This window comes from Bos grunniens, chromosome 20, assembly GCF_055505025.1.
Source record: "Bos grunniens cultivar Pamir isolate PY7600 chromosome 20, Bosgru_T2T1.0, whole genome shotgun sequence".
NCBI classification, from domain to species: Eukaryota; Metazoa; Chordata; class Mammalia; order Artiodactyla; family Bovidae; genus Bos; species Bos grunniens.
In genome coordinates, this window is record NC_141184.1 from 65126447 (window position 1) to 65139239 (window position 12793).

The 12793-nt window shown below is 43.2% G+C and overlaps 2 protein-coding genes across 11 annotated transcripts in view; one reads left to right on the forward strand and one right to left on the reverse strand.

Moving 5' to 3' along the window:
* The window catches only part of LOC147350548 (beta-hexosaminidase subunit beta-like), a 32222-nt gene extending 30870 nt beyond the window's left edge, over positions 1-1352 (forward strand). For 2 of the 4 annotated variants that reach the window (XR_015148571.1, XR_015148573.1), the window contains 3 exons: positions 254-479; positions 637-741; positions 1182-1352. Coding sequence is in view for 1 of the 4 variants with exons in the window: in XM_086361100.1 (XP_086217226.1) it covers positions 389-479; positions 637-741; positions 1182-1242 (257 nt within the window). In the remaining 3 variants the exon portion in view is untranslated. The remainder of the gene's footprint in view (positions 1-253; positions 480-636; positions 742-1181) is intronic. The other 2 variants (XR_015148572.1, XM_086361100.1) reach the window with 1 other exon arrangement.
* The window catches only part of GFM2 (GTP dependent ribosome recycling factor mitochondrial 2), a 51633-nt gene continuing 40164 nt past the window's right edge, over positions 1325-12793 (reverse strand). For all 7 annotated transcript variants that reach the window (XM_086361088.1, XM_086361086.1, XM_086361081.1 and 4 more), the window contains 4 exons: positions 11523-11702; positions 10183-10298; positions 2231-2413; positions 1325-1782 (listed from right to left, as the gene is read on the reverse strand). In XM_086361088.1, the coding sequence (XP_086217214.1) occupies positions 1654-1782; positions 2231-2413; positions 10183-10298; positions 11523-11702 (608 nt within the window). In that variant the 3' untranslated portion in view covers positions 1325-1653. The remainder of the gene's footprint in view (positions 1783-2230; positions 2414-10182; positions 10299-11522; positions 11703-12793) is intronic.

Consider the following 12793-nt stretch of genomic DNA (forward strand, 5'->3'; position numbering starts at 1 on the left):
CTCTTTGATACCAAAAGATAGGTACTGAAGGCAGGAGTGGTGGTCACTAGCATAGTCCAGCTTGCATTCCTTGGCACACTGTTCACAGGCAACCAGGGGAAGTGCTGGTGTCCAAATAAGTTTGCAGAAAACCAAAATAAAATGGTCTCTTTAGTACTGGCCGGCTACATTAGTCGACACACACTAACAAATACTCTGTGAACCACGGGGTCAGTTGCAGCAATAAAGTTTGCCACCATTTTTTGTGCCACAGCTGTGAACATCTCCCAAGGTCCTCCTGACTCCCAGAGAGAAGCCTTGCCCCAGGCTAACACCAGAAGCCAGCGCCGCCTCTGTGTGTGAGCCTCAGGTTGCAACCACCTCACTCACACCACTGACTGTAATCTAGGTACTCCGGAACAGAAACAGCTCGTCATTGGTGGAGAAGCCTGCATATGGGGAGAGTATGTGGATGCAACTAACCTTACTCCAAGATTATGGTATGGAACCTCAGGGAGAACATGTGGACTAAGGGGCCTCAGTTTCTCTTCTCCACCCAAGCGAGAAAGCACTACAAACTTGCCCAAGTGTGTGGTTTGCTTCTTGAAGAAAACATGAATGTAAACTGCCTTGGGGGATGTGTGGTTTAAATTTTAGGCCTCGGGCGAGTGCTGTTGGTGAGAGACTCTGGAGTCCCCAGGAAGTCACAGACCTAGATGATGCCTACAGAAGGCTAACAAGACACCGCTGCAGAATGGTCAGGTAAGACACATTTATTTGTCAGGCTAGGACTGAAGTACAGGGTGATTTTTTACCTTCTTTAGTGTTAGCTTGGAGAAGGAAATGGCAACCCCCTCCAGTATTCTTGCCTGGAGAATCCCAGGGACAGAGGTGCCTAGTGGGCTGCTGTCTATGGGGTCGCACAGAGTCAGACACGACTGAAGCGACTTAGCAGCAGCAGCAGCAGTGTTAGCTAGCTTATTGGGATTTTTGTGTGTGTGTGTGCTATAAACAGAAATGTATATACCTAACAGGTAGTGATCTCATCAGGAAAAATTGGCAACTGTTTCTCCATTAATTATGAATCTCTCTTTAGTAATCTGTGGTATGGTTTAGTGATTCTGACTTGAGCTACTAAGTTTCTTAAGACAGACATGAATTATATCAATCTAAAACATCTTTTGTTTATACTTGTCCTACAGACGAGGAATAGCTGCACAACCTCTCTTTACTGGATATTGTGAGCATGAGGGCAGAATGTAAAAACGAGCTGAAACAGAAGAAAGATATGGGAAAAGAGCCCACAGTCATCCATACTACAATCAACCTGATTTTAAAAATCATGTTTTTGAATAAAATATCTTTTTATTGAACCTCCATCTTATTATACATTAGAAGACTGACATCTTGTGAGACAAGCGTAAAATCAACCAACCAAAAACCTTGTGATATCTATCAGTGTATTCCAAAAGACTGAATCTTAACTACCAACAGTAATAACTTACTAGATACACAATACAGCTCAGGTACATTAACCGTCAACATCAGAGCACATTTCTCATGCTCTAAAGTAGACTGAGCGGCCACCTGTGCCACCGCCTGTTCAAGTTCTCTTTTAAATTGTTCTTACTGAAAACGAAGTAGGTAGGTGCTCCTGAGTTTCCCTCCAAGGACTTAGGACAGGCCATGTCTCTGGCTGAGCAGCGTACTTTGGTCTTGAGGATTCATAGCTTGATAATTAGACAGCTCTAAGGCAAAAGTAGCTGAGCCTGATGTTAATGTTCGAAGCACAGTTGAATAACCCTAATCAAAATAATTTAAGTTAGTTAGCTCTGCAAAGTTAAGCCTCAGATCTCTCCCTGTACATCTTCTGACCATTATCAGGAAAAATCTGGTAAGTACCGTGGAGGACAGAAAACCAGGAGCGGGGGTATGCTTCAAAAGTATTCCCCAGTCCCAGCGTTTGGTAAAGACTCTGCTGGCACTTAGACGCCTGTCCTAGAGCAGGAGAGGCTGGTGGGGAAAAGAATGACAGGAAGAACTGGCTGAGCCAGCAATAGCAGAAGTAGATAAGTGCTCAGCATGGGAAAACGGTCGTTGAGGCTGATGACACATTTTGGTAGAGCACAGCTCAAACTTTGTGGAGGACTGGAAAGCCCTCCCCCACACATCCACACCCATGCAGATAGAATCCCTGGGATTTCTCAAGCAGTTTATGTAAAATATGTAGATTTAGTCACAGAGTACCTACCATGATTTCTGCTAAGGGAACATATCCAATAACAACTTTGTTGTCTTGGCGAGACTGGATTTCCTGAATGTTCCCTCTTCTCTGTGCCAGGTCTGCTAGGACAGGGCTGAGGTACTCTCTGCTCACTGTCACCTCAAGATTCATCAGGGGCTCCAAAATTTGCTTATCAGCTTTCTTCAGAGCCTAAAAAAATTAAAGGATGTTAACTCCTCTTCCTTAGACTGCAGATCAGACTTCTGTTACGAAGGGAAGATTCATAAAACCTTAAATACTGTCCATACTCTTAAGCACAGAGCCTCCAGCAAAAAGACAGAAGCCTGCCTTAACACTCTATAAGAAGTCCAGAAGGTCAACGTTTGCTCGTCCGTGCATGCCGACAGTGCGCCTGAGACCTCATGTATGTGTTGCAGGAGGGTGCTTGGTAAAGTCTGATTATGTAGAGTACCTGTGAACGTGTGCCTGGAGACACAGGGAAAGAAAATGGTTTTCCCCTCTCAAAGACATATTTCCTTCATGTATCTCCTCTTTTATGTTTGAAACCTATAGTTACAGTGCATGCTACAAGTTGGGGCAATCAAGGAGGGAAATAAAGGAGCTAAAAACACAATAAATAGAACATATTCTCAGTGTAAAACAAACAGAATTCTGTTCAGAATTTCAGATTTCAAAGGCCAAGAAGAACAAACGCATACAGAAATTGAAAAAAGCTAAAACAGCATCAGGCAAATAGGAAGTGGACAAAAACTGGGGAAGCAGCAGAGGAACAGACATCTTGGGGTCCTAGTCAGATTGTCTGTAAGCATCATTCCATCAGCCAAACTGGTACATGGATTCAGAGGGCATTTGCAAGCACTGTAACCACTGATGGGTTTGCTTTAAAAGGTAACCTACTCCTCCGGCCTACCAGAGTTAAAACAATTTCCTATATATTCTAAGCCGTTTGGTTGTCAGGTGGGATGCAATAATCGTGGATTTAGCAGTGGAAACCAGACCAAAAAGAAGGGCTCTGGAATGTGGCCTCTCCTTTATCTGGCTCTGGCTGATCATCCTCTCTGCTCACCGGCCCCCACTCACTCAGGACCGGACGCTACCATGGCGTCTATTGTCCAGTAATGCTCTGCGCTTCGGACGCTTCTGTTCCCCACAGTTCAGCACCTCCGCCTTCCCCTCTCCCTGCTACCTTCATGATCATGAAAAATGGGCAGACTGGTAAAAACTTCAGTATATTCTCTTTATCGTAGAAATTTCAGAAAACTATAGCACACATATATATAGTAAAAGCATAATTTCAGTTCTTTGCAGCTGATTAAGCCTTGAAAATCGCTATCAACTGAAAGGACTCAATCAGCGACAAAGTATCTAATAATCCTTGAATGAAAACATTACTAAAACATAATGACAGTCAACAGCAAACAACTAAATAGATCCTATGTGTTTTTGCAATTCTTACCCAAAGCTTCGTGCCACTCCACAGTGTAGCTTTATGAATAACATAATGGAATGGGGAAAGACTAAAAATTAAGAGGAATAATGCTGTAACTGAGGAAAGGACAGAGTTCTGTGTGACCGAAAAGGAGGTATTGTGCTCGTGGGTCTATCCTTAGTCCTCTTTTCACAGTCTTTTCTGTGGGAACAACTGCCTAGTTACAGAGCATCAAAACTTCATCTAAGCTGCACTCGAGTCACAGTCTTTGGGTGCTCCTTGTAATCCACTGGCCTGCTCTGGGATGATGTCCGAGTATCTTGCAGCAACCCGATACGGCCCAAACTGACCTCATTATTTTCTTTTCCAAACACTTGCCTGCTCTTTCCTCTTTCTGTTGATGGTGTCACTAGTCTTCATGTATCTTTGATTTCCTTTTTCCCCAACGTAAGCTGTAAGATTTCTATTCCTACTGCTGATACTCTAGCCCAGATCTAGTCTATTCCCTGTCTGGGGCTCTCCATACTCCAGTGCCTCCTATATTCTAATGATTATGCTGCTCTCTTCAAAATGTTTAAATCATTTACCACACTTCTCAAATCTCAAATTCCTCAGTGTAGTTTCTTACAGGTTTCCCTACAGTCGGACTCTATTTTACTTTTCCAACCCTAATTTCATCACCCCCTGCCTTCTTTAATCTTTCCACATCTAGAATGCTGCCACTGTACCCATAGCCTCCAAAACATCACAGGTCAACAATTAAGGAAACTGTAAAAGCCCCCGTGTGCTTGTCTTTTGAAGTAAAATGCCGACTCAAGAGTTAATGATTGGAAAATGTGAAGATGTAGAAACAAGGACAGTTGTTGGGCTAGGCAACTGGGAACAATTTAGACTATAATTCTGTCACAAAGCAGAATTACCAAACTCACAGTTCCCTTAAAGATATAAAGGCCCGACACACACTCCTAAATTGTTTTTACCAGAAGCAAACCCCCCTCCCAATGAAAACTGCCAACCTCAGGAACATAGACCGTAGACTGGTTGAAACAGCCTGCTCCTGAAACACTATAGTGGGTCACAGTCTTGAGGTCAGTGGCTCACCATGGCTCCCTTTGCCTGGCAAAGCAACTAAAGCTACTCTTTCCTGTTTCACCGAAAACTCTTGTCTCCACGTTTCTATTCAGCACCCGTGAACAGAGGCTGAATTTCAGCAACATTAACTTCTTTCCAATGTCGACCAAAAAGATGCAAGTTAAGTTTCATCTGAGGCAAAATGAAGACTACAGCCTGGGAGACAGCACCTCAGATAGCTCTGAGAGACTGCTCCAAAGAGGCAGTGGGGGAAGGTCAATATATAAGATTTTGGTGAAGGGGGAATTCAATACAATTAAGCACTCATTTACAAAGTGTTTTCTGCTCTCCAGGAGTCTCTGAGGTCCTCAGAAAGGGATTTAGTGCTTTTCTAGGTAATACGAGATGCAAGGACTGGAATCATGAAATCAGTTGCTAAAAACATCCAACTATCTAAAGACCTGTCCCACCAGATTCCTGGAGCAAAGAGTGCCCCACTCCACCCTGAACTCCCTCAGCGGGTGTTGAAGGTCAATAGCTGCAGCAGCATGGGGTTCAGTCTCTGTAGAGGCCGATGGTGAATGCCCTTGTTCAGTGGTTGGCAATGCTCTTGGCAGGTGCCAATTAGCAGTTGACACCAAGAACCATTCTCCAATTCCCCACTTCTCAGCTTTTGTGAATCTTATACCATTCTATCTAATATTTTGACTGGCTATATTTAATTTCCTTCTAAATCATAAGCTCGTTTAGGTCAAGAAAACATATGCATCTTATTGTATTCCTTCAGTTCCCAGTGCACCATGACCACAACATAGATGGATCAGTAACTATATGAAGCGTCATTAACTTCTCATCAGCAGAGGCAAGGAGTGTCCACACCAGATGAAGTTTCACAAGGGTAAGAGTACTTCCATCAGCAGTATTTAAAGTAATGAATTAAAACTAAAGATTAAGTGGAGGCCTCATAAAGTTAATTCTTATTCTCTACTATGGTCTTAATGGAAGGTTAACCAAGGGGTATTAGATTCTGGCCAAAATACTGGGGCTTGAGGTTAACTTAGAAGCACTGTATCATCTTTCAGGTTACAGTTATTTCAATACTAAAACAAAAGTCAGGTGGAACTCTAAGAATTATTAGAAGGTAAATGTTTTCAACAATTTCATCATGACCACTTTATAGGCACTATTTCTAACTATATGCTCCAGAAAACAATATTTAAATAATTATTTTTGAAAATGTAGGTGGGTGTTTTTTAAAATGAAAACTCTTAAGAAGTATGAATTTAAACTCACATAAAAAAGTCGTTAAAAGTTCAGCCTTCCTAAGTCAGGGACCTAGGATATTTAAATTAACTTTGTAATTATGGATTCAAATAAGACTAGAAAACCAGGTCTCAAACACAGTCCAAAATATTATGGTCATAGAAGCAAGTGTTTTAATGCACATCAGTCACCTACAAAACTAGAGTATTCCCACACTGAGAATAATGCACGGAATCAGCATTCAACACACGAAGGTCCTGGCGGGTGACCCCATGGACTGCAGAACACCACGCTTCCCTGTCCATCACCAACTCCTGGAGCTTGCTCAAACTCATGTCCACCTAGTCAGTGATGCCATCCAACCTTCACATCCTCTGTCGTCCCCTTCTCCTCCTGCCTTCAATCTTTCCCAGCATCAGGGTCTTTTCTAATGAGTCAGCCCTTAACATCCGGTGGCCAAAGTATTGGAGCTTCAGCACCAGTTCTTCCAATGAATATTCAGAACTAATTTGCTTTAGAATGGACTGGTTGGATCTCCTTGCAGTCCAAGAGACTCTTAAGAGTCTTCTCCAACACCACAGTTCAAAAACATCAATTCTTTGGCGCTCAGGTTTCTTTAGAGTCCAACTCTCACATCCATACATAACTACTGGAAAAACCATAGCTTTGACTAGATGGACCTTTGTCAGCAAAGTAATTTCTCTGCTTTTAAATATGCTGTCTAGGTTGGTCATAGCTTTTCTTCCAAGGAATAAATGTGTCTTTTAATTTCATGGCTGCAGTCACCATCTGCAATGATTTTGGAGCCCCCCCAAAATAAAGTCTCTTACTGTTTCCATTGTTTCCCCATCTATTTGCCATGAAGTGATGGACCAGATGCCATGATCTTAGTTTTTGAATACTGAGTTTTAAGACAGCTTTTTCACTCTCCACTTTCACTTTCATCAAGAGCCTCTTTAGTTCCTCTTCTCTTTCTGCCATAAGGGTGCTGTCAACTACATATCTGAGGTTATTCGTATTTGTCTCAGCAATCTTGATTCCAGCTTTCATCCAGCCCGGCATTTTGCATGATGTACTCTGCATAGAAGTTAGATAAGCAGAGTGACAACATACAGCCTTGATGTACTCCTTTCCCAATTTGGAACCAGTCTGTTGTTCCATGTCCAGTTCTAACTGTTGCTTCTTGACCCAGATATGGAATTCTTAGGAGGCAGGTAAGGTGGTCTGGTATTCCCAACTCTTTAAGAATTTTTCAGTTTGTTGTGATCCACACAGTCAAAGGCTTTGGTGTAGAGTCAATAAAGCAGGAGATGTTTTTCTGTAACTCTCTTGCTTTTTCGATGATCCAACGGATGTTGGCAATTTCATCTCTGGTTCCTCTGCCTTTTCTACATCCAGCTTGAACATCTGGAAGTTCTCAGTTCACGTACTGTTGAAGCCTGGCTTGGAGAATTTTGAGCATTATTTCTGTGTGGTAGTCTGAACATTCTTTAGCATTAAAATGAAAACTGACCTTTTCCAGTCCTGTGGCCACTGCTGAGTTTTCCAAATTTGCTGGCATATTGAGTGCAGCACTTTCACAGCATCATCTTTTAGGGTTTGAAATAGCTCAACTGGAATTCCATCACCTCCACTAGCTCAAGGGCATATCCCCAGGCAACCACAAGGAGAAGAGGAGACTGTTTAATGCTCTGAGAAAGAAATTCACTTATCTGATCTGTAATTCAACAAGACTTATCTGATTTTGGTGATCCTTGATTAATCTTAGTAGAATAAACATGAACTTCAATACTGGAACCAATATTAGACCTTCAGTGTCCTTTAGACTATAGTCCATTTTGGGCAGAGCTGACCCCAGAAGTGTCTTTTACTCAAAGCTACCAAGATTGCCTCTATGGCTGTGTATCTGGTATAGGAAAAGCAGCATGCATGCTCAGTCGCTTCAGTCATGTCCGACTCATTGCAACCCTATGGACTGTAGCCCACCAGGCTCCTTTGTCCATGGGATTTCCCAGGTAGGAACACTAGAATGAATTGCCATTTCCTTCTCCCCTCCAAGGTATCTTCCTACCCAGGGATCGAACCTGCATCTCTTACGTCTCCTTCATTGACAGGCAGGGTCTTTACACCAGTGCCACCTGGGAAGGCAGGGAAAGGAGAGATGCCACCAGAACAACTTGCCTCTTTGGCAGAATCAGAGGATGTTTAGTAACTATCTGTGTCAAATACCAATATCCTAGATCCTATTTTGAATAAAACTCCAGTGATTAAGAAATCAGATTCTCCACAATTAGAAACTCATGATTATAGGGTTCAGAATGCAAGGACACAGGTCAGGCAATGGGAGCACAGCTGTCTGCAGATTAGTGGTGCATGGCTGTCCGGAGAGTACCTTAAAGCAAAGAGGATTCAGTTCAGTTCGGTCCCTCAGTCGTGTCCAACTCTTTGTGACTCCATGGACTGCAGCATGCCAGGCGCCCCTGTCCATCACCAACTCCCGGAGTTTGCTCAAACTCATGTTCATTGAGTCAGTGATGCCATCCAACCATCTCATCCTCTGTCATCCCCTTCTCCTCCTGGCCTTCAATCTTTCCCAGCATCAGGGTCTTTTCCAATGAGTCAGTTCTTCACATCAGGTGGTCAAAGTATTGGAGTTTCAGCTTCAGCATCAGTCCTTCCAATGGATATTCAGGACTGACTTCCTTTAGGATGGACTGGTTGGATCTCCTTGCAGTCCAAGAGACTCTCAAGAGTCTTCTCCAACACCACAGTTCAAAAACATCAATTCTTCGGCCCTCAGGTTTCTTTAGAGTCCAACTCTCACATCTATACATGACTACTGGAAAAACCATAGCTTTGACTAGACGGACATTTGTTGGCAAAGCAAGGTCTCTGCTTTTTAATATGCTGTCTAGGTTGGACATAGCTTTTCTTCTAAAGATCAATCGTTTTTAAATTTTACAGCTACAGTCACCATCTGCAGGAATTTTAGGGCCCAAGAAAATAAAGTCTCTCACTGCTTCCATCGTTTCCCCATCTATTTGCTATGAAGTGATGGGACCGGATGCCATGATCTTAGTTTTTTGAATGTTGAGTTTTAAACCAACTTTTTCACTCTTTCACTTTCATCTAGAGGCTCTTTAGTTCCTCTTCACTTTCTGCCATAAGCTTGGTGTCATCTGCGTATCTGAGGTTGTTGATGTTTCTCCCAGCAATCTTGATTCCAGCTTGTGCATTATCCAGCCTGGCATTTTGTATGATGTACTCTGCATATAAGTTAAATAAGCAGGGTGACAATATACAGCCTTGACATACTCCTTTCCCATTTTGGAACCAGTCTGTTGTTCCATGTCCAGTTCTAACTGTTGATCTGAATATAGATTTCTCAGGAGGCAGGTAAGGTGGTCTGGTATTCCCAACTCTTTAAGAATTTTCCATAGTTTGCTGTGATCCACACAGTCAAAGGCTTTGGTGTAGTCAATAAAGCAGATGTTTTTCTGGACTCTCTTGCTTTTCTGATGATCCAGCAGATGTTGGCAATTTGACTTCTGGTTCCTCTGCCTTTTCTACATCCAGCATGAACATCTGGAAGTTCTCAGTTCACATACTATTGAAGCCTTGCTGGGAGAATTTTGAGCATAACTTTGCTAGCGTGTGAAATGAGTGCAATTGTGTGGTAGTTTGAACATTCTTTGGTATTGCCTTATGGCACCCCACTCCAGTACCCTTGCCTGGAAAATCCCATGGATGGAGGTGCCTGGTGGGCTGCAGTCCATGGGGTCGCTAAGAGTCGGACACGACTGAGCGACTTCACTTTCACTTCTATGCATTGGAGAAGGAAATGGCAACCCACTCCAGTGTTCTTGCCTGGAGAATCCCAGGGATGGGGGAGCCTGGTGGGCTGCCGTCTATGGGGTCACACAGAGTCGGACATGACTGAAGCGACTTAGCAGCAGCAGCAGCCTTTCTTTGGGACTGGAATGAAAACTGACCTTTTCCAGTCCTGTGGCCACTGCTGAGTTTTCCAGATTTGCTGGCATATTGAGTGCAGCACTTTAACAGGAAGCACTATTACAGCAGCTTCTCCAATCAGGAAGCTTCCAGAAGCCTCTTATTCTTATCCCTTAGAGGGCAGACTAATGAAATAAAAACCCCAATCACAATTATGGCAAAAAGGATTAGGACACTTCCATACCTTTTGTAGGCATCTTGAGACACAAGCAGAAATCATAGTTGTGGAGGTACCGGGATGAATTACCAAAGAATGTAAAGTAACTGCTACATCTTGAACTGGGGATCCAAGCAATGGTCCTAGGTAAGGGGGAAAACTATATTAGGACTGTATTGTACTCAGTGAGGGGTAAGTGAAATGTGCAAAGAGGCAGAGAACTTCCAGTGTTCAGCAAGTAAGGAGCTTTGAAGTCATCACACTGTTCTAAATAATAAATAAAATGCAACAACTCTTATTGGATTGAGTGGAAAGGGGAGGACAAAGGGCAAACCACCGTCCCTAAGACTGGAGAGAGAGGTCAGTGCAGGGAGTTGCACTGAACTGTAATTGCTAAACTGTTTGAGGCTCAATGTGGCCCAGTCACAGTTAAAAACTCCAGGAGGACCCAGTCTTGGGGGTGGGGAGGGGCACAATTTTGTGATCTCAAGCAGGTTCTCACAGTAAATATCAGAGATACATGAGGGTGGTAGTGGGGAGGAATTCTTTCTGAAATACTCCAAGGCATTCTATTCTTAACAAGGTCGGCCCTTAGAGGAAACTAGTATATCAGAGCCAAACCTGAAGGGGTATCAGAGCCTAGATGACTGGAGGGAAGCACCCAATTCCAGTCTACTCCAGCCATCCTGTCCCACCTATGGGGGATGAAAGGACTGAGAAACAGCTGTGCAGCTCAAAGGTCAAGGGCACCGGCTAAGGCCCAATCTCAGGGGTACAGACACTCCCCCTCCCCCTCACCTCACCACCACAGTACTAAAGGCCAGTTTAGAGCAGTCCCTTTTACCCAGTGCATCATATCTGGCTATCAAGAAAAATGCTGAAGGGCAAAGAGCACAATCTGAATACAGAGAGCAAGCATCCGAACCCGACATGGCAGGAATGCTGAATGATCAGACTGAAAATATAAACTGATTTATAGGGCTGTAACAGACAAAGTAAAGGGCACTAAGAACAGATGGTCATGATGGCAGAGAGACAGAAGTCCTAAGAACAAAAAGAAATGCCTCAGATCAAAAACACTGTAACAGAAAGGAAGACCACTGACGTGCTCAGATGGGACACGGCTGAGGAAAGGCTGAGTTAGAAGATATATCAGTAGAAACCTCCAAAACTGAAAAGCAAAGTGAACAAAAGACCGAAAAAACCAGAACAGAATATGCAATACTGTGGGACTACAAGGTATGACATATGCATGGTGGGCAGAAATAGGGAGAAAACACCCCCAAAGTTAGAAAAGAAGAATGAATAATTTCTGTTATTAGAAGGGGCTGAAAGTGACCCTCATCTTACTGATCTGACTGCCTCACCTTGGAGGCACGCACTGTGAACGCCATTTTCAAAGGCCTCTCGGGAGGCCTGCGAGAGGTCTCCGGCAACGCTTGCTGCATACTCGATAACGGGCAGAAGAGATGATGTTTCCACAGGTTTTGCTTCCAGTTCTACAGTCACAAGATGCCGTTTGTCTCCTAAAGTTCTATCTAAGGTATCTGTAAACAAATCGAATACAGTACCTCAGAGATTTGTTCTGGAAAGGTGTCAAGGTGCCATAACTGGCAAAATCAACAAGTCCAACAAGTTAATTACAGTCAACAAGTTCAAGATCTCATGGAAGATAAAGCGGAAGAGAATACCAATAAAGACACTAAGCACAGTATAAAAATGTCAGAGTAAATAGTTCTATCAAGAAAGTGTAGATTCTGTGTTTATCAACGTTAAACACCTGCTCTGAATCATCTATTAATATTGCTTCAGTGTTAGGGTGTGTTAAGGCAGATGAACACACAAGTTCTGACATGCAGATCATACATTTAAACATTTGTGACCCAAATTCTATTAAGCACAAAATTTTTACTTAAAACACTTACTGAGTACAAAGGACTATCTAATGAAAATTAAAAGGTTTTTAACCTTGACAACAAACAGCTGAATTTCATACTGTTCCTGCAATATATTCTTTATTTAATGTTTATGATTCCTTTCCTCCAAAACTACTGATCTATTTGTTAAAATGAAAATGGTATCCCTCATTTGTCAACAAGCAACAGCGGTCAGTGAAACTGAGTGGGGCCCTGTGTGGCTCTCTGGCATGGAGGCCCTTTTGTCCCCCATTTCTTGTAGGCAAGACTCCAGTCTCTATGACCTTCCCTGAGTTCCACACGGCAGATTTGGAACTGTTGCTAATCAAGGGAGAAGCAGTCAAGAAACCACCTGTTCAGTTCAGTTGCTCAGCCGTGTCCGACTCTGCGACCCCATAAACCGCAGCACGCCAAGCCTCCCTGTCCATCACCAACTCCCGGAGTTCACCCAAACTCATGTCCATTTAGTCAGTGATGCCATCCATCCATCTCATCCTCCGTCGTCCCCTTCTCCTCCCGCCCTCAATCTTTCCCAGCATCAGGGTCTTTGCAAATGAGTCAGCTCTTCGCATGAGGTGGCCAAAGGATTGGAGTTTCAGCTTCAACATCAGTCCTTCCAATGAACACCCAGGACTGATACCTACTGATACCTACTAGAGGAACTGCTGAGAACTAAGGTCTACACATAGCCAACTTCATAACAAAGTTGCCAAACTGTTTTC